At 41.4% G+C, this 27,544-nt stretch overlaps 1 protein-coding gene across 7 annotated transcripts in view; it reads left to right on the top strand.

The window, feature by feature from the left end:
• Pde1c (phosphodiesterase 1C) overlaps nucleotides 1–27,544 on the top strand; it is a 429,787-nt gene that overhangs the window by 340,531 nt on the left and 61,712 nt on the right. For all 7 annotated transcript variants that reach the window (XM_042273371.2, XM_076566854.1, XM_042273374.2 and 4 more), the window contains 6 exons: nucleotides 4,650–4,751; nucleotides 5,300–5,420; nucleotides 10,479–10,560; nucleotides 14,009–14,129; nucleotides 16,777–16,952; nucleotides 25,586–25,798. In XM_042273371.2, coding sequence (XP_042129305.1) covers nucleotides 4,650–4,751; nucleotides 5,300–5,420; nucleotides 10,479–10,560; nucleotides 14,009–14,129; nucleotides 16,777–16,952; nucleotides 25,586–25,798 — 815 coding nt within the window. The remainder of the gene's footprint in view (nucleotides 1–4,649; nucleotides 4,752–5,299; nucleotides 5,421–10,478; nucleotides 10,561–14,008; nucleotides 14,130–16,776; nucleotides 16,953–25,585; nucleotides 25,799–27,544) is intronic.

Raw genomic sequence — 27,544 nt, 5'->3', positions numbered from 1 at the left:
AATAAACAACAAAACCCCCAAACAAACGATGTGGTCATTTCAACAGTGATATCCAAACATTTGACAAAAGTCATTACTTATCAAGTAAAAACTCTCTTGCAATGAGAAACAAAGAGGAGCCTATAGCGTCTCAGTTGGATAAGGCAGCGGTGTAAAGCCACAGCTGGTGTCAGCCTTCATGGTGAAAGCTGAGCACTTCCAACTGAAGACAGGGGACAAGATTAGGATGCCTGATCTTACATTGAACTGTAGCATTAATCTTAGAAGGTCTTATTAATAAAATCAAACCCAGAGCCAGGTATTGGGGTGAACACTGGAAGATCAGAGAGACAGAACAAGCCACAGCTACCTCATCTCGCCAGTTCCTCAGCTGATCTTGTTTCCTCAGACTGGATACCTTTGAGTCCTCATCCAGAATGAAACTCAGCTGAACTGCTGCTCCAAAGCCTGAAAGCTTAACCAGCCAAATGCTTAACCAGCCAAATGCTTCTAGTTTCTGGTCCTCACGCCTTATATACCTTTTTGCTTTCTACCATCACTCCCTGGGATTAAAGGCTCGCTTTCTGGGATTAAAGACATGAGTCACCATGCTTGGCTGTATCCTTGAACAGATGGATTTCTGCCTCTGGAATGCTAGGATTAAAGGCATGTGCTACCACTGCCTATCCTAAGTATCTAGTGGCTTTTCTATTCTCTGACCCCAGATAAGTTTATTAGGGTACACAATATTTTGGGGAACACAATACCACCACATTGAACAATATAAAGTGTTTCTGTAAGCAAAAGAGATTTGATTGCACATAAAGCCTTAAGACTATTATGGTGACTACTAAAACTGATAATGAATTTAATGAGGCCACTAAATATGAAGTTAATGTAAAAAATAATAGACTAGCAGCTAGCCATTAGGAAATTACATTTGAAATTCTTGCACAAGGTAGGAGATAAAGGATCAGATTTGTTGAAATCAGCATGGAAACATCTCAGAAGACTAAGAATAGAACAACTATATGATTCATCTCTCCCACTCCTGGGATGCAGTCTTGAAGAAATACGTGAGAATAGCACAGAGACACCTGCACACCCATCTTTATTTGTGACTGCGTTCACAAGAGTCAAGCTATGAATCATCCTGGACACCCATCTTGGATGAATGAGTAAAGAAAATATGGTCCATGTACACAGTGGACTTTTTATGATGTTTATTAGTTTGTTAAAGGTTGGTGGGTACCTACATGCCACAATGCACCATGTTTTCTTCTTCCACAACGTGGGATCAGACTCAGGTGGTTAGATCTGGTGGCAAGTGCTTTTACCCACTGAGCCAGGGATTTTCCACAGGTGGGTCACAATGCCTTGGGGGATGGAATGACCCTCTCACAGGGGTCAAATATCACATATCCTGCATATCAGATATTTACACTATAATTCATAACAATAGCAAAATTCCAGTTGTGAAGTAGCAATGAAGTAACTTTATGGTTGGGGTCACCTCAACATGAGGAACTGTATTCAGGGTCATAGCATTAGGAAGGGTGAGGACCAGTGCACTAAGCCATCTTGCCAGCCCCTACGGTGGGGTTTTATTCATTCACAAAGAAGAATGAAATTATGACATTTATAGAAAAACAGTTGAACTGGAGGTCATCATGTTAAATTAAATAAACCAAACTCAGAAGGTACTGAACTTTTCTCTTGTCTGCAGAATCTAGATTAGGTAAACACACATATGACATAAAGGTAGAATGAGTACTCCTCAGGAAGAGGAGGAGCAAGAAGGGGTGAGGGGTGAAAGCAATCTAAGTGCAGAGATACTTATGCACATACAGCTATACTGAAAGCTATTACTTTGTATGCTAATTAAAACCTTTTAGGGGGAAGGTCAGAGGTCAATGTTGGATATCTTCCTCTACTGCTCTCCAGCTTGTTTTTTGAGTCAGTGTCTCTACCTTGAACCTGGAGGTCACTTATTGGTAGTACTGCCTGAACAGCAAACTCAGCAGATCCTCTTGTCCTGATCCCTGTCCCTCAGTGCTAGGTTACAAATGTGTCCTGCTACACCCCACACTCAGGTCCTTATGCTTGCCTGGCAAGCACTGTATCCACTGAGGTATCTCCTCAGACCCCTCACCACTTGATTTTTGTTAAAGGTGTTAAGTTGAATCAGTGGGGAAAGGAAACTATTTTAAGCAAATGGTGTTAAAACAAGTGGGTGTCTATGGAAAGCGATAACTTTGACTCTTACTTCAAACCATACTCAAAAATCAGCTCAAATTTTGCCATAAAATAGAGCATAAAACCTAGACAGGCTGAAATAGCTCAACTGGGGGAAGCGGCAGATTGAGGAATAAACCATGTGAAATGGTCACTCAGTTCAGAATGCAGCTCAGTGGCAGGCATCCTGGGTTTGCTCCCAGCTCGGTAGTAACCATGATAGTGGTGAGGATTTCACAGGCAAGCACAGCAATGTCTTCAGGACATGTGGAGTTCTTAGAGCACAAAAGGCGAGAGGCATTTTTTTTTTAAATAAAAAAATTATTTAATGAAAATTAAACTTGTTGGAAGGTACTGGATTGATCTAAGCCACGAAACTGGAGAAACGTGGATGCTGTGCATATTCTATTGGGGTTTGTATCAGAAGCATAATGTACCTTGACGGCTCAATAATGAGAGCTTTTAAAGAAACACCCCTCCTTTAAAAAGTAAAAATTAATTGAAACATGGTTCCCTAAAAAATGATACACACACAGTAAAAGCACACAAGAGGTGCTCAGCAACAGTATCTGATCAAGGAAATGCAAATAAAAACCACAATAGGATACCCCTTCCCACCCACTGGATGGTTAGCATTAAAGGCTGACAGAAGGCAAGAAAAAAAAAAACTAGAACTTTAACACGCTTGTCAAAAATGTGAACTTAAACAGTCATTTTGCAAGGGCTTTGGCAGGATTTTTATACAGTTAAATGCTCAGGTGCCTAACAGAACAGCCCTTCTGTTTCTGGATATTTGCTCTAAAGCAATGAGGCCATGTCCATATAAAGACTTGCACACGGATACCCAGGGACAATTTGTCTGTATTCACCCTAAACTGATGTAGAATACACCAAATACACAACAGGATAACAAACTGCAGTAGCTGGGATACCTTTCACCTGGAAACAGCAAGGAAGTATGGGTGACCCACTCTACCATAAGCGGCAAGTCCTTATGCCTAGGAAAGGAACTCAGACAAAAAGAGAAAATTTTGTTTTATATACATGTAAGTATGTATATATGTATAGGTATAATGCTTGTAAAATATTGTGTATATGTATACATGTATAACATGCTTATATGTTTGTCATTTCAGTGCACATTCATATACATGAACATTACAAGCATATATACATGCCTACACATTATATACATACATATGTACAAGTAGAAAGTGGAACTGCTTGACAGTAATGAAAGTATTTGTTATGAATGTAATGGTGTTTTCAAAGGTTTATTCAGCTGCTAAAACCGGTTGAATCATGCTGTTCCTATAGGAGCAGTTTATTCTGAGCTAAATTATACCTCAGTGCAGTTGTTAGTTCAGTATAGCATCTAGCAGCTTTCAGCAGTTCAGGGGAGGGGGAAATAACAGAAAAATTCGGAGTTCAGAAATTATTCTATATGATGCTAAAATATAGACACATGGCAGGGCATTTGTCAAGTCCTGTGGAACTGTGCAATATGATGAGTGAGCCCTAAGTAAGCTATGGACTTCATTTAATAAATGTTTGTTTGGTTTTTGGGTTTTCAAGACAAGGTCTCTCTGTGTCATCCTGGCTGTCCTGGAACTCACTCTATAGACCAGGCTGACTTCAAACTCACAGAGATCTGCCTGCCTCTGCCTCCCGAGTGCTGGGATTAAAGGTGTGTGTCACCATTGTCTGGCTCATTTAATAAATGTATTGACATTGGTTTATCAGTTGTAACTCATGAACCCCACATAAGCACAGAATGTTTATGATTAGGGAAACCACAGCAGAGAGGATGATTTATCCTTCTCCATTTTTTCTGTAAGATTAAAAGTACCTTAAAAAAATAAAGCCTGTTTTTAAAATGTGGACTACACAATGTACCCAATAAATTATCAGTCTAGTTTCTAGGATTATTTCAAGTTAGTTTTATCTTAAAAATGGATTTAACTGTGAAGTGAACACTTTAATTCATACTTCAGCATCACTGTAACTTTCCCTGTAGGTTTATTTTTCCAACTGACAGATATATCATGTTCTTTTGTAAAGACTTATTTTATTTGTAAATTCTATGCATGTATGTGTGTCTGTGCATGGGTATGTTCACATGAATGCAAGTGCTCAGGGAGGTGATCTACCTGATGTGGGTGCTTAGAATCAAACTCAGGACCTCTGCAAGAGGATTAAATGCTCTTAACTACTGAGCAATCTCTCTACACTCCCCCCCATCATATTCTTAATTAATTGTTCCTTTGTCTTTAACCTTCATTTATATCCCACTTTATAAAAATTCCACCAAAAAGACTGACATTAGATTTGAAATGCTGAAATAATTAAATGATTTTGACTAAATGTGGCAAAAAATAAGTTGGATTTTCATTTTCTTTGTTTTCATGCCCTTTCCTCACGGGTGTCCCCAAAAGGGAGTTTCGAACCTTGGTAATTGAGATGGTAATGGCCACGGATATGTCCTGTCATTTCCAGCAAATCAAAGCCATGAAGACAGCCCTGCAGCAGCCAGAAGCGTGAGTAGCCTGTGACATCATGTTGTCATAGGGCTTAGTCTAAAATTTGCATATTTTATGCATTTAAAACACATCACCTTCAGGATAATGGTTGGGTTATCTCAGAAAGTAATGATGTCTGGAGCAAAGAGCTTGAACATCATACAGCATCTCACAATTAGAGGTTTATCAGAATCAGAGTTGGAGTAAATACAAGACACAGTACTAGTTAGCCGCAATTATTATCATTACCCTGTTAGTAATTAAATAATCAAAGGTCTGATGAATGTAGAGGTAACTAAAGAAAGAAAGAATTGTTTAGATTTTTGTTGCCTGGTTGAAAAATGCAGCCATTCTATAAACTGGTTAAATGAGAAGGACCTTTTTCAGTAAATACTGAATGTTCGTTCAATCAGCGTGGTGGCAGTACTGATAGGCAATTTGTCCTTTCCTTATATCGGTGTCAATTGGGTTTTTTGTGGACAAGCAGAGGTGATTTTAAAGATTTTTGCAACTCCCAGTGTTTGAGGCCTGTGGTCACTGTGTGCTTCCATGTGTTGGGTTTGCAGAATTGAAAAGCCAAAAGCCTTATCCCTGATGCTGCACACAGCAGACATCAGCCATCCCGCGAAAGCATGGGACCTGCACCACCGCTGGACCATGTCTCTCCTGGAGGAGTTCTTCAGACAGGTACCTTGTCTCTTGCTGCTCACCAGGGCTGGCACTGGATAATTTGGGAATTGAATATTTCAGCAACTCTCTGGCAAGGACCATGGAGGACATAATTATTTTCTTTGAAGAAGGAGGGTTTTCTCAGTTGTTTTTTTCTGTATATGTAATGCTTGACTTTTACCTAAATTATGATTCTTAAGACATTGTGAAATGTGTTCTCTCTAAGGCATTTCTGCTTAGAAGAAGTGTGTTTCCTTGTGGCAGTCTCTTGTCTAAGTGTCATTTGAAAAGGACTTTTTTCCCCCCGACCTCCCCATCAGTTACCAAAAGTGTTATTTTGGTATCGCCCTGTGGGACTAAGTTGATAATCTTTGACTCATGTCTTATTATTGGATAGGTTCTTTGTTTTGATGGATGAGTGGTGACACAATGTTCCAAAACTAAGATATGGCAACTCTGAGTCAAGAAATCACTAGGAATTATTGTTCAAGTGCATTTAAATTTAGCGACACTTTTAATCCGGAGTTGTGTTATCTGTAAGAATAGAGTCTTTAATGAGTATGCATTGCTTTAAGACAAATACAAATATGTAAATATAACAGAATAAAAGAAAGAAAGTAAGTGCATGTCACCAAGACAGATGTCTTTGGGGTTAGGGTTAGTTCTCCAGCCTGACACGGATGCTGGCCTCGCCTTGAGAAGAGCTGCCACACAGATACCTGCTTTGAGATATGAAGTCCTGAGGCTCAGTCAATAAAATGTAGATCACAGACCTCAGTTACTATTAGTTCATATTAGTAAATGAACTCAGCTAATTCTTGTTCATTCAAAAGGGGAAGCGCACAACATGGGGTTTGAGAACTCTAACCCTCATAAAACAGCACTTAATACCACGTCTTTCCATTGTTCCCTCAGATGACTAGGGGTAGGTTCTTTCTCTGAGCCACAGTTCATTTTCTGTTGCTATAATACCATACCTGAGATGAGATAATTTGTAAAGAATAGAGATTTCTTTAGGTCATGGCTTTGGAACCTAGAACTCCTTGAGCCTGGCACTGGCATCTGGTAAGCCCACTTGTTGGGGGCATCACAGTGCTAGCTCTGGTTGCTCTGCTTTAAAGTCAATGACACCTTCATGGGGTATTAGTGACCCACTCTCAAGATCTTTTCTAATCTGTGTTATCTCCCAAAGACTTCACCTCTAAATACTATTACCATATGACCTTGAGGAGTAAGTCTCCACCATCTTAGCTGTGGGGACACACTTGTACACTGGTTACCTTGGGCTTGGGTATGAAAGTCTCCTAATGCTCTTAGTTTGAATGGGGAAATAATTGCACAAAAAATTACGTGTATTTTTTTCCCTAAAACTGTACATATTGTCCAGTAGTCAGTGGGACCAGAGTTAACAGTCACTAAAGCCCCAAACTGTCCATTGGAGCTTTATTCCAACTGCTTTGCAGCCCAGGACTAAGTCACTTTTCTAATTCCCTTGTCTTTTGGGTTGTCTATTTTGGTTTGGTTTTTTTGTTTGTTTGTTTGTTTGTTTTTTGAGGGAACAGAAAAGATTCAGGGTAAGTTTGGACAAATATTCTTAAGAACCTTTCAGCATCGAATATCCTGTGTTGTCTTCAGTGTGTCCATGGGTGCCACTCCACAAATGCACAACCACCCTTACACCAAGCTCATGTGCCCTGACCTTATATAGGAAGTCTCCTTTGCACACTCGTTACGTGGTCTCCAGAGAAATTCCCAGGCTGTCTGATGAGTAGAGTGGAGTGAAGTGTGGGCATGGGAGGGGCTTGAATGACACAGTTGTGACCCCGATGTGCATGCAAGGCTAACCAACTACATATTCATCTTTCATTCAGGGCTTATGTTAAGCAATTTTTAAATGGCTGGTTTTCTAACACCAGCATGAGACCTTTCTATAAATACTCACCCTCTCCTTTCTTCATATGCTCCCTTTGATGTAGTTTTGTAAAAATACCTCCCTTATGCTAGTAATATTCAGTCTGTGGCCAGTGGACAGATCATGGCTAACTCACATAAGTTTTATATACTGAAGTGATTCCTTTTTTTGAATTATGAGAGTATGTGAATTACTTAATTATGTGAACACTATTTCCTCACCATAAAGGAAACCTTGTTTACATGCATACACACAGAGACTCAAATGAAATGAAAATGTGCTAAGGGCAGTATGGAAATAACCATACTGAATTTCTTGGCCTATTAGGACTGGTGTGTTAATTCACTGGACTTGAACTGGTTTTAGTGAATGTAATTCTCTAAAGTAGTTTTATTGTCTTACCCCAGATGCCAAAGCATAGCTGGTAACCCATGAAACTCGGAGTAATGCTCCTCCAGCTCTCAATGATAGCTTTGAAACTGGACAGTTCACATGGGAAATCCCATAGAGCCTCTTAAGATTACATTCAGAAAGTTGGGCGATACTTCAAAATAACAGGATAGCTAGCCCTTGCGAACATAGGTAGGCATCCTTGCTCTTCTATAGGATGGAGTGCCATCTTCAGCTTCATAACTACATTCTACAGAATTCATGCTACAGCGTCAGGGTGCTTTCAAATGAAACACTGACTTTGAAAAAAAATAAGATGTCTGCCTTGGTAAATCCATTTCATTCTGAGAAGCTTTGAGGTTCATTTTCTTTGTATCACTGTGTACTTTTACAGTTTGGAAACATCTCACAGTTCTTTTCATTTCTTCTGTGTCTGTGGGGGTTTCCTTGTTTGTTTTTATTTCATATGCATTGCTGAGTGTTTTCCCTCTCTCCCCTACAAGATTGTGTTGTTATTTTAGTGTTTCTTTCTTCTTTAGTGATCCTGTTTGCATCTTTATTCATCTCATTTACTTTTATTTTTCTAACTCCCTGAGTTCAATGCTCACTTCATTTGCCTTTGTTTTTTGTTTATTTAGAAAACAGAAACTGAGAAGTATTTGTTTACTGATGCTTCTGACACACTGTGCTCCAAGGCAGTCTTTAGTAACTAGTCTTTAAATTTGCTTTTCATTTTTCTTTTAACCAAGAGTTACCTCAAATAGAATATTTTCAAACTTTTTTTTTGTGATATGTTTCTTCACTTAATAGATTCCAAATTACTTTCTTTTTATTGACCAAATAATTTCTTATTTTTTTATTTGGAGCTTAAATTAACTGTATGCATACAGCACCTTTGTGCTTGTCTGTGGATCATGGAAGACTTCTGCGTCTTATTTCAGCATACAGTCAAAAGACTATCAGATGTATCTATATGGTAGTAAATCTTCTCTACTGTGACAAGACATCTGAGAATATGAACGTAAAAGAGGAAAGGTATAGGCGGGCTCCTGGGTGCAGAGGTTTCAGTGCATTATTAACCTGCTCTATTGTGCTTAGGCCTGTGGCAAGACAGAAACACTGGGGCATGCTGTCAGGGAAGAAGAATACTGCTCCCCTCCTGGCGACCAGGAAGCCAAGAGAGCCAGAGAAGAAAGTTCTGAGGACATGAAATATATACCCTTTAGAGATGAGGCCCTAGTGACTCACTTCCTTTAAACCATTCAGCTCTGAACTCATCAGGACTGGGTCCGTTGTACCAGCTGGGGACCAAGTGGTCAACACATTTTATATTCAACCGTAGCAATTTGCCTTCTTCACGGTGTCAGTTAAATAACTTAGATTTTTATATAACATTTTTAAATATGTGAGCTGCCATGGGCTGGCAGGTGTTTCTATTATTTTTTCTTCCTGTGCATTAGACTTTTTGCTCCATAAATGCTGCTTCTATGTCATTTGGTTGTAGGCTCTTTGTAGGCATTAGGCTCTTGTATCAGAGCTATGTGATAGCTCTGATCAATATAAAGCCTCTTAAAATCTACCTGGTGCTTTTGCTAGAATTCTTATCTGACTCCTTGGTAACATTATTTAGAAATAAGCATTCAGATGTTGAGACAGTCTTGGCTGCAGGCTATTAGGGTTTCTGAGTGCTATTAATACAATGGTAACATTCATTACAATTAGGGTAGGCTAGCTAGAACAAATTCATTCCATGTTTCTCAAAGCTCAACTTCAAATATGGCTTTCTCTATGGCAGCAGTAATTCTTTAGTAGTTCTTTTGTTTGCCTATACGTGTTTTTATCATTTTGCCTCATGATAAGCCCTTTAGGTCTAGACTGTTACCTACATTTAACAGATGGAAAGTTGTGAAATAGCAAAGGACAGTGAGTGACCTTCCTAGGACCGTACACCACAGCAATAAGACAGGATTCAAGCACAGACTGGTAGCCATTATCCTGAGTGAGTTTCTACCTAAAAAAAAAAAAAAAAGAAGAAGAACACAGTCCACTGACAGACATGAGGAGATATATTCTTCTCCTTCCTCTGGACATGACAGAAAGATTGAACTTGTATTTCATGTTTTTAAAAGCCACCTCCATCGACAGTTAGACGTCCCATAGTGCTTTTATTAGAGCGGTACTTTTGGGTGCCATGAACAATACTTTGTCCGAACAGTTATGCTGTACTGATGTCTAATAACTGGTTCTTTCTGGTCCACTTTTCACTGTAAACCAAGTGTTAGGACAGGAAACACAGAAGTACGCACTCTGTGTGTGTGTGGCTTTAGGTAATGTTAAGGGACAAAGCCACATCAGTCAGTTTGAATTTCCCTTTTGAACATGACTCACCACGCAGGGTTTAGTGGCTAGAAGAGGGCCATAGGTAGCTGCAGGAACACTGTGGGGAGCAGGGCCCTTTTGACTGTGACGTTGGCTCTAGGCCACAGGACACATGGACTGCTGCCTGGTTTTCCATGGGGAACCTATTGCTGCCCAGTGAAGCTTTCTTTGGGACAGCGTGAGACTTTGCAGTCAGAGGGAATGATTGCTCTCCGGAAGCCACCACTTCTTGGTGTCTTTTGTTTGGAGGAGCAGGCCCACCAGGACCTCTTACACAATGTAATTGTAATAATTAAAATAAAGATAAGTGGCCTAAGTGGTAGCTGAGGTTGCTAAATAAAAATCTGGGCAGCTCAGCCTGTTCTTTTGTTTACTGTGACCTTCTGTTTTTCTAGGGTGACAGAGAAGCTGAGCTGGGGCTGCCATTTTCTCCTCTGTGTGACAGAAAGTCCACCATGGTTGCTCAGTCCCAAGTGGGTAGGTATTTGCCAGCTGCTTTGAAGGAGCATCAGATGGCAAATCTGTGGCGGGCAGGGCTGCTGGGTGCGGGGATCCCAGCTGGGGCTCTGGCTCACTGCTGTCAGTCCTTGGCAGGGTGAAGTGATATCGTTCTCTCTGGACTGTGGCTTGTTCTGGGGGGACATTAGACAGAGAAACTCTGGAGTCCCCATCATTCTTGCCAAAAGGAAAGAGGGCTTCAACTTCCTGAGGAAATGGCCACGCGGGGCATGCTGTAGTTGGGGAGCCCATCTTGCTTCAGTTCCCTACTGGGCTTCAACACTGGAAGTCATCCTATCATACCCCCACCCCCACCCCTCCCCCACTCCTCCCCCTCCCCCTCCCCCTCCGCCACCTCTGCTTTTTTTTTTGAAATCCAAGACAGGGTTTCTCTTTGGAGCTCTGGCTGTCCTGGAACTTGCTCTGTAGACCATGCTGGCCTCAAACTCAGAGATCCACCTGCCTCTGTCTGCCAAATGCTGGAATTAAAGGAGTGTGCCACTACCGCCTGGCTATCTCCCTTTCTTGATGATTCTTCTGTCCAAGTTTAGGACTTTCCTCCTTCCTGGGAGGCCTCTCTTCAATTGTTTTTGTTTTCTCACTCTTTTTCTTGGGTACAAAAAAAAGGAAAAGGAAAAGAAAAAGGAATCACCATAATACATGTATTACAAAAACCCTCAGCTGTGGGAGAGGGAAACAGTGTCACATGTTACACATAAAATAAATATCGTGAGTGAACTCTACTTTAGAAGAGTCTGTGACCACTCAAAAATCAATTTAATAAGCAATTACTGCCTTTTCTTCTTCAGTTTGGAGGAGAGATAGTGTCTCCTGTAATCCAGGCTGGGCATAAACTGGCCATTTAGCTAAAGCTAACCTTCAGCTCAGGCTGACTGTGAACTGGCTGTATAGCTAAGGACCTTGGCCTTCTGACCTCCTGACCTTCCTGCCTTTGACTCCCAGGTGCTAAGATTGAGAACGTGTGCCACTGTGCCTTCTATCTGCTTGAGCTTTATATGATCATTCATTGTTTTATCTGTTTCATCATATGTCTTGGGTTCCGGTTGGGTACTGGATATGGCTAGGAATTATAATAGATGCCATGAAGTCAAAAATTAACTATACATGGTACCTGCTTTTAAAGATTTTATTAAAGCAGTATTAGACAGTGGGCAAGATGTTAGGAAAACAAAGTGTGCTAGAGCATTATGCATGTTAAAGGAAGAATTCTTAACATTTTACAGTGGAATACACAGACAGTATGAGAACCATTAGAGTCAGGTGGTCCACACGGACTTATTAAGGGCTAATGTTTGAGCTACATCTGAAGAAGGATGCAAGTAGTGTCTAGGCAGGTAGTGATAGATAGTGGTACATGTTAGCAATGACTTAGTGGTGGATAAAACGACACCACAGACAGGAGACAGAGAAAGCAGAGATTAAAAGCTGCTTAATATGATCAGTGAATTCTCAATAGCTCCGATATGGCAGGGACAGTGGGTAGGGAATTGGATACAGTGAGAGACGTTATAGGGAGAAATCAGGCCAGGGTTTTACATTGTGCAAAGAATAGCAACCATGCTTGTATGCTCCTGTAGGAAATGGGGGGTCGTGCTCATTGCATGAGTTGGCTGTTTGAAACCTGGGGCTTATGCAGGGTCGCTTGGCTCTGCCTGGGAGGAGGGGACTGGACCTGCCTGGACTGAGTCTACCAGGTTGATCTGAGTCCTCGGGGGAGGATTTGCCCTGGAGGACATGGGAATGGGGGGATGGGCTAGGGGGAAATGGGAGATGGGCGGGAGGGGGGAGAACAGGGGAACCCGTGGCTGATATGTAGAACTGAATGGTATTGTAAAATAAAATAAAATTAAAAAAAAAAAAAGAATTCTGTGTATCATCAAATACTGCAGTTTGAGCTCAAAATTAAATTATAGTGAACTCTTACCAATGTTTCCTTATTAGATAGACAGTTCTTATTTTGTTGTTTACACTATAGTTGTAACACCCTTCTCTGCTGAGTATTAGCACCAGTATTGCTCCCCCCTTAGTAACTGTGACAACTAAATACTCATCCCTGCATTTCCAGACACCCATTCAGAGGAGTGGGCAGTGACCCCCTGCGTGGGTGTTTGTTTCCTTCCTTATGTGTGACTATGGATGACTTACTCCACTCCCTGCTAGTGCCAGCGTGTGTACTATTTTCACTCAGTGTGTCACAAATACTCAGCTAGTTTTCTTTCTTTCTCTCTCGTTATTGTGGTTGTGTTTTGGGCTTTGAGTTAAGATGATCTATGTAAGCCAGCTTTTGCTATCTCCCCAGTATGGCCATCTTAAAAGGTTTCATTTCACTAATGACCCTAACTCAGTTTCTAGTCCTTTCTTCTAACTCTTTGCAGGAGGTTCTGCCTCCTGTATGTCAGGCCAGCAGCTTGCAGCCCATCCTGTCTTCTCTCATTCCTTCCGCTGTGTTGCTGGAGCCTCGGAGAGGGATCCCTCTAGAGCAATGCTGCCTCCTGCGCTCTCTGTGCCCTTGGTGCCCACTTCACAACAGCTCTGGGTCTCGGTTCCTTACCTTCTGTTTGAGCAGCTGCAATCGCTCCTAACAAGATTTCCCCACCCCCTGTCCTTCCTCCTCACGGCCTTTCCATGCCTCTTGCTGCATGGACTGTATCAAAGCTCATTTAAATGTATCATCACAAAGCTGCCCGGAGCAGGCCAGCCCAGAACTTCTCCGATTCTAAACCCCAGGAATTTCCCTCCCTGAGCTGTGGATAGCTGGCCTCCCCAAACCTTTTTTCCCCCACTTCCAAGCATTCCCACACCCCAGTCACTGCACAGACACCGCCTGCACACTTTTCCACCTCTGAAAGTCCCTCTGCCCAGAGTGAATAGCCACCCTGTTCTTGCCACCCATCCTTAAGAGCTCAGCTCAAACACTAAACATCTACACAACTGCTCACTGGTCTCTATAGTGTAAAATAATCTCCTTTCATTATGTTCTAGTTCTTTCCCAGGTGCCTTCATCTGGGCTTCTCCTTTGGCCCTGAAGAAACTGTAGGGGTCATTTTTGTGCCCATTAAATCTTATCTATAAACTCCTTGAGGGCTGTTGGAGTGCATTAGTCATCTTCAGCCTTTTACAAAACACATCACAGTACTTATTATATAGCAGGTGTTAAATTGTATTTTTAAGCATTCAATTGAATCACTTATTAAAAAGCCCTAAGGAAATTATATAGGGGAAATGAAACTGACTCATGACATTCAGTAAGAATGAGACCATCTAGTTCTTGGCTGCTCTGGAGCTCCCATGTAGACAGTGTTTTGTTTGGTTGGTTAGTTAAGAAAAGACTAATTGGTTTCCAGTGGAAAATCTGGGCTAGTCCCGGTAGCATACTGTTATCTAAACCACTGCTGCTTCTCTGTAGGTTTTATCGACTTCATTGTGGAACCCACCTTCACTGTGCTCACAGATATGACTGAAAAGATTGTGAGTCCGTTAATCGATGAAACCTCCCAGACTGGTGGGACAGGCCAGAGGCGCTCAAGGTCAGTGGGAAGTTTGAGAGCTGGGTGGGGTGGAATTCTCTCTTTGGCAGATGTGTGGGATCACAATGCGCTGTACCTCTCCTACTTCTTATACAAGACATGTCTGCCTCCTTCTTTCTTCTGGAGGGTTTGGAATGATACTGTCTGTGTTCTCTGGTGGTCCAATGCCAGAGTGGGATGTCCCCTCTCTCTAAAGCCTTTGCTTCCAGCAGCACTAACCACTATGCTTCTGTTGGACACAGAAAGCCCTTGTTCCTCATTCCACAGATGGTCATGCTTTTGACCAAGTTCTTACAAGAAATGAGGCTGACTTTCATTTCTAAATTCAGGAAGAAACTAGAGTATAGATTTTTAAAAAATATAACAGAACACCTCAAAGTTAAGTGTTTTGAAGTGCCACGGATCATAGCATAAAGCATAAAGATACCAAATGTAGTACAGTAAGAGGCCAGGCTCTACAGCCCGAGTTCAGGCTTTACATCCTGACTCCACTGTTTATTAACATGGGTAGTCTCATCTAAGTCAGCTCAGTGCCCTGGTTTCCTTCCCTGAGGCTGTGACAGAAACACAGACAAAAGCAGCTGTAAGGGAGAGTTGATTCAGCTTACAGTTCTTGGTTATAGTCTTTCATTGTGGGGAAGCCAAGGCAGGAACTTGAAGCAGCTAGTCATATCACATCTGTACTCAAGAGCAAAGAGAATCAGTTCATACATATTCATATCCACTTCACTTTTTCCTCTTTTATACAGTCCAGGACCCAAACCCATGGAAGTTCCACAGTGGGCTTGGTCTTCCCACATCAATTAATGTAATCAAGATAATCACCCACCAATGGGTACACTCTGATGAACTTGACTTAGATAATTCTGAATTGAGACTCTTTCCCCAGGTGATTCTAGATAAGCAATTAAACTACCCTCACATTCAGGTGACTCATTTGAGAAAATAAGATTATAGTGCTCATAGGCTAACTGAATTATTCAGTCTGTATAAGATCCTTGGAAGACCTGTCCTGGTAGAAGTGCTGGCTATAGTAAAGCTGGTGCTTAATCTTCATTGACACTGCTGATTCTGCTACCAGGACTGCTTCCATCTCTGCTCTTGCCACCACCATTACCTTAGTACTGTCCTCACCACCACCATCACCACCACCACCACCACCAACAACAACAACAACACTACCACTATTGCTACCACATCTACCACCATCACCTCTACCACCACTACCACCACCTCCACTACCACTACTACCACCACCACCACCACCACCACCACCACTACCACCACCACCTCCACTACCACCATCACCACCAACTTCTCCTCCACCACCACCACCAAGAACGACAACACCTCCACCACTACTACCATCACCACCTCCATCACCACCACCAACAACAAAAATAACACCTCCACCACTACCCCCACCACCATCACCGCCACCACCTCCACAACTTCACCATTCCTAGCATGACTGGGAGATGTTGCTAAACCCATTGTAATGACAGCTTACCTCCACATCTTTGCAAAACTTTGAACTTTGTTATAAAGGATGTAGGTAGAATTGGTTTCAAAGAACAAGAAGGAATGAGCAGAGTCATAAATAAATAGGGAGAAAGCAAAGAAAGAGGAACTCAAGGTTGCTTAAGATGAATGAACTGACATTGAAGATGCTAAAAAGCAAGGGCAGAAGCCCTTGATAAGTCTACATACCTTCTCAGGCCTTTGGGTGCTGGCTAAAATGAACACTAGTAATCCTTTATTATCATTTAGTGGATCTGACTTATGGCAGTAACTGGTATAGCTACTTAGGAACAAATGATACTTCATCAGAAGAATGCTACACATTTCCCATGTTTAAAGCACAAAGTAGAATTCATGTAAAGTTAAATCTTTGGCATGGTTTGGTCATCCACTACTCCTAAGAAACGTAAGGGAATCATTGCTTTTTCTGAGCCTGGGGAACCCAGATTAGAGGAATTCTAAAGGCCAATAAAATGGCTCAGTAGGTAAAGGTACTTGTCATCAAGCCTGATGATCCAAGTTTGATCCCCAGGCCCCCCATGAGCAAAGGAGAAAACACCTGCTGGTTATCGTCTTCTAACTTCCACACATGTTGCCCTGGCATGTGCATATAAATGAATGAATAAACAAACGAACAAATAAATAAAATGTAATCATCATAAAATTAGGCAGATCTTGAGTCCAGGAGGAGAGCAGAGCTGGAGAAAAGTATGCAGTTTGCTGAGTAACTTGGAAAAGTGATCAGTGTGGTAGCAGGTAGATGCGTCATGAAGCAAATACAACTCCAAGTTTAAATTTGTTCATTTCAAAGAACAGAACAGAACAAAAAAAAATGCCAGGGGATTCTGGTTACTAAAAAAAGAGAATGCCCAGTCAACATAGAAGGGCATAAGGAATACTGTGACACACGAAGAGGCAGTGTTTGTATTTTTTTTTCCCCGAAGAAGCCTAGAATTCCCCGCCTGTCTTGTATGTGAAACTGCATCTCCACAAACCCCAGGTCCAGGGGTATCATGACAGCAGCTCAGTAAATGCTACCTAGTTGTTTGTGGACTTCCTCACTGCCTGCATGGTGCAGACACAGACACCAACACTCACCTTTGGTATGATGTCTTTTGTTCTCCAGTTTGAACAACATCAACTCATCAGATGTAAAGCGATCGGGTGTCAAGAGTTCCGGGTCAGAAGGAAGTGCTCCCATCAATAATTCTGTCATCCCTGTTGACTATAAGAGTTTTAAAGCCACCTGGACTGAAGTGGTGCACATCAACCGGGAGCGGTGGCGGGCCAAGGTGCCCAAAGGTAATCTGCTCTTCGGGAAGAATCTTCTAGAATTATCCAGAAGGACTCAGTGTCCACTTGCAAAATCAATGGCTCCCCTCTGTGATTTATGGGCCTTTCAAGTAAAGCACATTGTTTCAGGGACTGGAGGTGCTGAATGCTGGGTACCACCATCTGCCAATTCTCATTCTGTAGAACACTGAATGCGTGGTAGAATGTGGGAACCCTCCAGGCCTCTCCTCCCTGTGTCTTTGTGTAACACAGCTAAACCTCTTTTTCCAGTGTGGAGTTCTACAGGCCTGGGATTAGCATTTCCTGGTGCCTGCTAGATTACCGTGTATTACATTTCATGTCAGTTGCCACAGCTGTAAAGCCTTTCTGTCCTCGTTTACCTAGGTAAAGCCCTGTCCACAGCTGCCTGCCTTTTGTGTTAGGGTAGGAGGAACTTTAATTTCCTCCCAGGAACTTTAAACATCCTGTCATATTCAGGGTTTTCCTCCACTCATTGCTCCAACCCTGGAATTGAAATTTTGTTTGTTTTTGAGGTGATGATAACTTGTAAATAAACTGAAATTTCTTGAAGCAAGTCTCATCAAAGTTCAGAGCAGAAAAGCTGTGACTCCTGCTATTATGCACAGAAACATGTGAAAATCTGTGCCTCTTGGGGCTTTATTAGTATGTTCACGTTTGCTTGCATTACTGAGCGTGATTGGCATGTATGGCATGATCATGTAGTTTAGGTGGAGAAGCCCTTGCACAAAGGAAGCTCATGAATCTGAGATGCCAGATCCAGGGGTGTCACAGATAGGAACTAGCTCTTGATGCTCAGTAATAGGGCTGATTGCAGCGGGCTTTGCCGAGGTGAACCTTCAATAGCACTCAGTGTCTGCTGGCACCTGTTGGTTGCCATCTGTTTTTTAGAGTCCATGCCCAGTGCCAAGGGGTGTTATGGACATCTCTACACTCTGGGTTCATAGGACAGGGCTCTTATGTTAGAGCAATGGTTCTCAATCTGTGGATCATGACCCTTGGTGGGGGGGTCAAACATCCCTTTCATAAGGGTTGCACATCAGGTATTATGCATTAGATATTTACATTATAATTCATAACAGTAACAAAAACCACAGTGATGAAGTAGCAACAAAAATAATTTTATGTTTGGGGGTCACCGCAACATGAGGAACTATATTAAAGGATGACAGCATTTGGAGGGTTGAGAATCCAGTGTTAGTGTTTGATACAAAGGATGAGTAAGAATTCAATCAAGACCTTGTACTTATTATCAATATCCCTGATCCCCAAACCCTCAGAGCAGCCAAGGTTGTTGAGACTTTGTCCTCAAAAAGCACCAGTACTGTTACTCTGCCTGTGTCAACACATGTGGAAAAAAGAAAGGATGGTCGATGTCTTGGGGTATTTCCTGTTGCTATGACAAAATATTTGGTACTCAGTAATTTACAAAGAATCAAGAGAATGATGTTGGCATCTGGTCCACATGTTTCATGGTGGAAGTCCTCCCATGAAGAGACAGAGCCACTATGCAAACTTTAATCTCTATTCCTATAACCCCACCAATGTCATTGTGGAGGCCTCACCCTCAAAGTGTGGTCTAGTCTTCATTACCTCCCAAAGTCTCTGCTTCCCATCAACATTTAAATTCAGGGATTGATGTTTTGATGCATGAAAGCTGGGGGACAACTCTAAGTCTGGCAGTAGGTTCTGCAGCCCCCACAAAGTGGGGAGAGAGGCACCCTGCAGCTAGGTTGTTTCAAAGGCCAGCTGACTTGCCAGCAAAATACTGCAAAAACCATTGCAGGTAAGGCAAAGAGTTTAGATTGATGGTGTTCTTGGGGGCATAATCAAAACATTATCATTTGGGGACAGATGTTGCACCCTGAGCTATGGAGGACACCAACACCTGCTCTATATTTTAATTGTAAGCACTCAGGGTCCATTCAAATGCTTCAAGCATTTAAATCCTCCGTGTTGGCAGGCTACTGCACCATCAGAAGAACACTCTCCCATGATCATTACACTTTAACATCCAATTTCTGACAAAACACAATTTAAAGAGGTCATTCAAAATCATTTGTCTGCAATTATCTCTGTTACTGAAATTACCTTCTGAACTAATCACCTGGGGAAACGTTAGATGGCTTCTTTTCCAAAAAATAACTGATCCTTTCAAAAGGTTGGAGAAACACCTCATCACTTTAAAATGCACTAGCTTTGCAGCTAGAGATATGGAAACTATTTTAAGCAGCATGAAAGGACTTGTTCCTAAGCAAGCTTGAGGCTTTCAGGAAGGCATCCAGTAGGTAAAATGTGAAGGACACTGGGATCTGCCTGGCAGCATTAGAAATGGGAGCAGGAGGGTTGGAGGGGATAGCCCACATGGTAACATCCTTGGAAAGGAAGCCTGCACTGTGGTATGCATTTGTTAATCCCAGTGATGGGAAAGCAGAGACAGGGTGCTCACTTGGGCTCACTGCTCAGCCATCCTATCCCACATAAAGAGCTGTAAGTCAGTGAAAGACCCTGTCTTGGGGGTGAAAAAGGTGTATAGCACTTGAGGAACCCCCCCCACACACACACACAAATACATACAAATGCATGCACACACACAAATGAAAGAAGTTAATGTGCTCACCAAAGCAAAGGGAACAAGGCACAGCCCCTAGGTTATATATATTTAGGCACAGACAGCTTAGTTATGGAGGACACATTTAATTATCAGGGAAATGGAGAATTGAATCTTGACTTGCACAGTTCCATTCTGGGAGGTTCTTTGAGACTCCATTCTGGACTATACCTTTCAGAGTTATCATCAAGGACTGAAGAGCATATGAAGAGCTCTGGGAACAGGACTGGCCCCGGTGGTACTTGACAAGAGGGAGCTGCCTTTTAAACACAGTAGAGAGGGAGGCCACATGTGTACCAGGGTTAAAGCAATGACTGTGACAGTGTCAACTCAATGAAGCTCACACATTCAGTCTCAAAGTTGTGCTGTTCATGGACCAACTGATGTGATGGAGAAATCTGGTTTGAAGTTACATTGGTCATGGTCAATTTGAGTAAATGATCCCAGGCTGTTTTTCTCTTTGGCTTTTTTTTTTAACCCCAAAAGACTCAAATTTTGAGGAAAGCTGCCTTCTATGGGTATTTGAATATATATTGTTAGGAAATAAGATAAGGTTTAGGTTATATAATCCAACCTGAATTACAAAGTTCTGTAGACTCCATGTTGGTTAGGAAAGATTTAGTCAATTCTTTGTATTGTTTTCTAGATCAAACATCATTTCCACCCTAAAATTTAAGGGTACAACAATTGATAAGTGGGGTCTATATTTATTAATTTCCACACAGTATTTAATACTTTTTACATATTCATTTCCTGATAATGGAATAATGTGTGTAGATCACAAGTGCTGAACTATTTAAAATATATATGAAGAAGAGAATAAAATCATTCTACCCTATCTAGATGTCAGTAACTCTTGCTCTGAACCAATCTAGTTTTGCTCAGCTAACCCTAACTGAGTGTTAGGGTTCCAGGTCATTATTGCATGTAATAAAATTATAAATATAAGTAAGATTCTTCTGACAACAGAGATCAAAACTTCAAAAATTTTTGATGCTAAATTCATCTCTAGCATTTTTTTCAAAACCAGATTTTCTCTCTCAGATGCAAGAACAGTGAAACTACCCATTTCTCTCTACTGTCATTTCCCATTAGGATGTCCGCATTCTTATTGTTGAGTCATAATAATTTTTGAATACTAAGGATAATGTTTTAGTTGTCAAAGTATCCTTCTTTAAGTTTCTTTATTGGACAATGAGTCTCAATAAATGTGATAATATATCACATATGATATATAGTGAAAATCTTTGCACTTGCTGAGAAATCCATTTTTGCTTGCTTATCAGCACTCAGCTTTTGTTGAATACTGTGAAGTTCTCAGCCTGGTGATTAGAACAGTGTTGTGTCCCATTCAGCTTAACTTTGCACATTTCTTTTTACATTTATTTTTGTACATGAGTGTTTTGCCTGTATATGTATGTGCACCATGTGTGTGCCTGGTGTCCTCAGAGATCAGAAGAGAGTATCAGGTTCCCTCATGCTGGAGTTAGGGATAGTTGTAGACCAAGATGTGATCCTCTGTGAGAGCAAAAAGTACTTTTAACCACTGAACTAACTCTCCAGCCCATTATATTATTTCTAAATAATTGCTTCAATTTTCATCTTTAACATTTATTTCTATTCTAATAATAAGCTTTGCAATTTCATTGACACATTTTCCTCAATTTTGGATTTTTGATATTGATTTACATTTTCTATCTGTGAGTGTCACAGATACATAGGGCGCTGCTCTAAGGACACCTTCTGAGCTCTTCGGTGCCCTCAGTGCCCTCTGTGGCCTTAGTGCCTTCCTTGTTTCTGTATGGAGCATAACTGAGAGATTATTATGTGCTTATGTCAGCCAGTTAGATTCCTATCTCTTTCTTGTGTTCATATTCCCATCCTCTCTCCCCATCTCTCTTTCTTTCCTGTTTAAATCAGCAGTTCAGAGTAGATCAAGGGATAAGTAGCCTAGTTGTATTTCCATTAAGGAATCTATAGGGTCATTGCATACGGAGGAAACTGAGTAAAGATTCAAGTGAATTCTTGAGACTGTATAGGCATCTAGTGTGAGCAGCCCCAGATCTTGTGTGAGAAGTGTAATTTACCAAGGACTCTGCCACACCCTAACTCTTCAGCTGCTTTCCATTGGTTACTTTCATGATGAGCTACATCAAGCCAAGATGGGTTGAAAGAGAAGCAAAAGAAAACAGACCATAGAGTTTACAGCCTACAAGTCAAGAAGCCTTGGGATGCCAAGGAGTCTAGATCTAAGACCTGATTAATGACTTCTTTGTATCCATGCCATTACTGAAACATGTGGGTCCATGCCGATTGACAGTGTCTCACTGACTTGTTCTCACTGTAGGTTGATGGGCTCTATAGCAATAAATTCACTCTAAGAATAAATATAAGGGAACATGATTGCAGTGGGAATATGATTTAGTCTAATATGTGTTTGCTGTTGTCTCTCAGTCTTCAGAAGCATCTCCTTGTGTACTCTGTGGCTGATGACACTCTCACAAGCCAGAGGCAGAAGGTGAATAGACAAGCCAAAGGGCATTGTTGGGCCATGGCTAGAACTTACTAAAAGGTTATTGCAGAGAAAGAATTCATACTGTGGGCCAGGCTCATATCTGATTTGATCATGTTGTAATAAGAGCTATCATTTGTTAACTTAAAATAACTTTTCCACATCAGCTACACTTGAGAAAACACGGATTTGCCTCTGAAATGTTCCATCCCCTTCTTCTCAGTTGATTTTCTACATCCCCCATAAAAAATTGGTCTGACTCAGTTGTCAAATGAGTTTTCCTTTCTAAGATACTAGTGTATGCTCTTCCATAGTAAAGTACGATTTAATAGCTTCAGATTTCATTTAAATGATTTTCAACTTGGAGATATTTTGAGTGTTGGAAGTTTGCCATGTACTCATTAATGATTCTGTGAAGGTGGCCATAGCTAATCTTCTCTGATAGTGCATTCTAAATATGAATTACTCTGCCTCCCCTTGCTTCTGTTTCCCTCTATATAATAAAAAGACATCTTTTTGAAAAAAATAACAAAATAAAATATACTGTGATATAACAAAAGCTATCACACTGGAATTGGACAAGACAAACAAAGAAGGAGAAGGTGCAAACTTCAGAGGCCTACATATTGTCACGTTCAGGGACCCCACACAAACACTAAACAGGAAGCCATAATATATATGTAGAGAACCTGCGGCAGCGCTGTGCATGCCCTGTGCATGCTGCCCCTGTCTCTGAGAGTTCATATGTGCATCGATCCTATTGATTTAGAGGGCCTCGTTTCTTTGGAGTCCTCCATCCCCTCTGGCTCTTACACTCTTTCTTGCCTCCTCTTCTGTTAGTTTCCCTGAGCCCTGAGGGGAGGGATTTGATAGAGACATCCCTTTTAGGGCTGAGTGTTCCAAGGTCTTTCACTCTCGGCATATCATCTGGCTGTGGGTCTCTGTATTTGTTTCAAAATACTGCAGGAGGAAGCTTCTCTGATGATGGTTGAGAAAGGCACTGATCTATGAGAACAGGAAAAAAATAAACAGTCATCTTTTTACTTGTCTATATTAAGTTAAGGAAGCTAATGTTTGTCAAATATTACTTTCAGAATAGGACCAGAGAGTCTGTACATTTTGGTGTTGTATCAACCTAAGGTTCTAGGTTACACTGATAGTTCATATAAATCATATGCATGGGCAGCATCTCACGGTTTTATCAAAACCTTCAGGAGCACATGATGTGTGCAATGCACTATGCCAAATAGTGATGAGTGTGACATTTGTCCTGCCCTCAAAACACCTATGGATATCAGGAAGCCTGAATGAATGTCCTAGGACTGCCCCTCTTCCTCCATGCTTGGCAACCTACTGGGAATGTCTACCCACCATCTCCTAAGGGCATTCTTCCATTTTTAGTTTACATTTTTCTGGAAGTCAGAAGTTGTATTGTGCTAGTTTGGGATATGATTGTTATTTTTAAAAAAATATTTTATACCCTTTCATTGTAAATTGTAAATATATCTTGTTGAGGAGAAGCATGTCATAACACACTAAGTGGTGAATGCTTAGATTTTACATCCTAGCTTCTCAGTACTTGTTATGGGCCAAGATTACCCAAGAAGCATTTGAAATATCCTATGTGTATCCATCTCCTTTTAAAATCTGATTAAATTTGCTGGAGATGAGGCTGAGTCATTGATTTGGATGAGAGAATGAATGAGTTATCAGATGGATGGATTGCTGGATCAATGAAATAATGAATAAAAATGTCATGCTGTATTAAAGAAGACCTGGAATAAACAAGTACGAGGGCCTGGAAAGTTAAAAAAAAAATAAGCTAGGCATCCTGAGCATCTACAAAATGATTGTCACAGAGTATTGTCAGCCCACCAATCTAGGCCAAAATAGAACTTGGAGTGCTTTTGCAGCTAATACAAAAAGAAATATCGGATGCACAGGCTCTCTGGTGTCCATTAGATTAAAGCAATCATATTGTGTGAAAACAGCTCAAAGACCAAAACTAACCCGAGAGGAAGACAGAAGACCCCTGGTAATGAGCGAGAAGGAGTTTGTCACTCATCTAGAGAGAAATTCTATAATGCTTTTCATAGAGGAGGCTGAAAATGTCAGAAATGTCTTTAGAGTGAGCTCCATGGGACAAATCCCTAGAACTTACAGAGGATTTGGCTGTGTAAGTGGCCTTTCATACATGTTGTTCTCTACAGCCCAGACCTGCTGTTTGCCCTCTAGCCTCCATGATCTGATCTGTGCCTGTCCTAGGTCATTTGAGCATTTTATCTATGACTAACTCCTTGCCAAATCTCCTTTGGGCCAGTTCAACACCCACATACAAAACAAGCATGTTTCTATCATGGCCTCCATGTTGTCTAATTTCTCTAATGAATGCTATAGTTCCTATAGATGGTTTTCTAGTCAGCTTCTCATCACTCAGGATTTGGTCAAATTCTGTCTTCTCAAGAAAGCCTTCTCCAGCCCTCTGTTTAAAGCCACCTCTTGCCCTGTGCTATGTCCCATCCTGTCCCGTCTCTTTATATTCAATTCTTGCAATATGCTTTCAATATCCAAAATTATCTCCATTTGTTTACTTAATTATAATCTTCTTCATGGTTCTGTCATGCTTGTTGTCATATCCCCAGGATCTAAAATTGTTCTTGACAATATAGCTGCTCAGTAAGTACCAGCTGAATGAATGAGCCAATCTTTCCATAAATATTTGATGCATGCACTTGTACTATATTTTCATTAAGCACAGAGTCAATCAACTGCATTAGAAAGAATATGGATACTCAGTAAAAGGGAGGACCCAGGACAGGTTTCTGGCCAAACTGAAGGCTACCCCTCATCCTGAGGACAGTTGAGTACCATGGGATTTGGGGTTTGCTTTTAGTTTTATGAGGTTTAACCCACCTCTTCCTACTTTTAAATTCACAAACTCTGGCTTGAGTTTATAGTCTTCTAATGATGGTCATTTTCTCTGACTTATTGTTCCATAGTCAGTTGTTAATGTTTAGGCTTTAGGTTCTAAGCAAACCTCATTAAATGTCATATTATTTCTTTGACTGTGGTTGGGGGAAAGTGTCTCTCAGCCTCGATTTTCATACCCATAAAATAGGATCGTAAAATAGTTTAATGATGATCAGAAACAACTTTTGAAGATTGCTGAGCATAGTGCCTGGCATGAGGACATATTCACTAGAGGCTATCAGCAGTAAGAACAGCAGTGTGCATGCCATCGCTGTTACATTGCCATTATGTTCTCTGGACCCCACCTCTAACTCAATACTTTCAGATGTGATCTGTCTTATTGATATTCTAAATACACATGTCACTCTGACTTAAATGAATCAAGACTATATCCAACACTCTCAATAGACCTCTTAGGTCATTTTAGTGTACTAGTTCTCATGAGCATCATTGTTGATGATTACTTTTCCAAAAAGGCTGTTTTCCTAACGATAGACCTCTCTTTCTCTTTCCTCATCTCTGTGGATACAGAAGAGAAAGCCAAGAAGGAAGCTGAGGAGAAGGATCGCCTGGCTGCTGAGGAAAAGCAAAAGGAATTGGAAGCCCAAAGCCAAACTGAAAAAGGCACATCCAGCAAAGCTGAGAAAAAGACTTCAGGAGAAACAAAAGGTCAAGTCAATGGAGCTCGTACAAACAAGGGGAAGAACCCCAAAGGCGACAAGGCAGGAGAAAAACAGCAGAATGGTGAGAAGGGGCTGCCTTTGAATGACTCTCTTTGTGGTGATAATGATGTGACAAACAGAAACTGGTGACACTCTCCCTTTGCTGGCAGCTTGCAAGGTTCCATGTTCCTCCAGAGATCCAGTCAGGATCCCATCCTATGGCCACCAGCTTAGCTCTGCCTTTCTCTCTGAAAGGTACACACCTTTCTGGCCCTTTCCTGATGACCTGGAGATGCTCACAAGTGATGCACAGTCCTATGGACAAGTCCAGCACTGCCTGGATTGCTAACTTCTAAAATGACTAGAGGAAAGTCAATCTCCCAAATAAATATTCCATCCCTTTAACCAGGCCAGGCTCTGGTCTGCAGGGGACCAAAGTGTGTGTCTGTATATTGACGCGGACCTAAGCACACACACTGGGTGACAAGTCAGCCTGGTTTGGCTGTAGATGAAGACCTCCTGAGATACAGGTTTCCAGTTCTAAAATCAAAATGGTCCAGGCAAACTGAGGGCAACGAGCCACCAACATTTTCTGACAGTTGTTGGGTTCTTATATTTAATGCAATAAACATTTATTTAACAACTCTCTGTCAAACTCTATATTAGGTCTGGGGAATTTAGGAATGGAAAGGGTATGGGAAGCCTGTGATTTTGTGTGGATATAGACACCCTCACATGTGATTCTAAAGGTATGTGTACATGATGCCGAGGTGAGAGAGGGTAGAGTAGCAGGTAAAATTTCTAAGAGTCCTGCACAAAGGAAGAGATTGTTGTTAGTAGCTGAGTTAGTGAGATGAGAAAAGTATCTGAGATGTCTTCAGAAGGGAACAGTTTCTGGTTTTTCAAAGTTTTAGTTTGTGGGTCAGGTAGGGGAGAGGCTTTTCAGCTGGAGAGATTAAGGTATGTGTCAAGGCATGGAATCAGCTCCCGTGGGCAGCCTACAGATGGGCAGGAAATTCTGTTCCTGCAGCTTGCCGACAGCAGACTCTGACTGAATAACAGGGCACCTTTGCACACAGATCTGGAGTCAAGTTACAATCCTGTTGCTTCTCTCTACTTGGAGAACTTAGTTAGAATATATAACTGTTCTGCCTTTGTATAAAATACATATAAAACCTGTTCAGATCCTCACTCTCTTGTGAGAGTTCAGTAATAATCGTGGTAGCCAAGCCAGTGGGAGACTCTGCCTCAAAACACAAGGTTGATGGTACTTAAGGAACACTCAAGGCTGATCTCTGGTCTCCACAGGTGTATGTACACACATATGCATTCATGTACACACATGCACATACACATTCACACAGGTACACATACAAATCCTAACATGGTAGACAAGGTTCCATGTTACAGATGGGAAAATCGAAACTCAGAAATTAAAGGACTTAAGTAGTCATCAAGCAGAAATGCTTGGCTTTGGGGAACCCCCATTCTCTGTTCTATAGCCAGCTCTTGCTTACTATCTGCCAAGCCCAGCACTGTTAGGAAGAGGTGGAGATCAGAGGAATGTCAAGCCCTGTCTGCTGTGTAGAAGACAGGGATGGTACATGCTTTCTGTAATGGGCCAGATGCTAAATCCCTTTGACTCCACAGCCCCTGTGCTTTCTGTCACAGCTATTCAACATAGTCCTCAGCTAAGGACGGCTCATGAACACGTAAGTTAGGTTGTAGTCCGGTAGGACTTTATCTTTGGACATTGGAATTTGAATATAATCTAATATGCATGCCACATGCTCATTTTCAATCAACCTTTTGTAGATATAAAAGTCAT

Source organism: Peromyscus maniculatus, chromosome 3 (genome assembly GCF_049852395.1).
Source record: "Peromyscus maniculatus bairdii isolate BWxNUB_F1_BW_parent chromosome 3, HU_Pman_BW_mat_3.1, whole genome shotgun sequence".
NCBI lineage: Eukaryota > Metazoa > Chordata > Mammalia > Rodentia > Cricetidae > Peromyscus > Peromyscus maniculatus.
The sequence above is the reverse complement of the archived record's forward strand: the minus strand, read 5'-3'. Positions and strand labels throughout refer to the sequence as shown.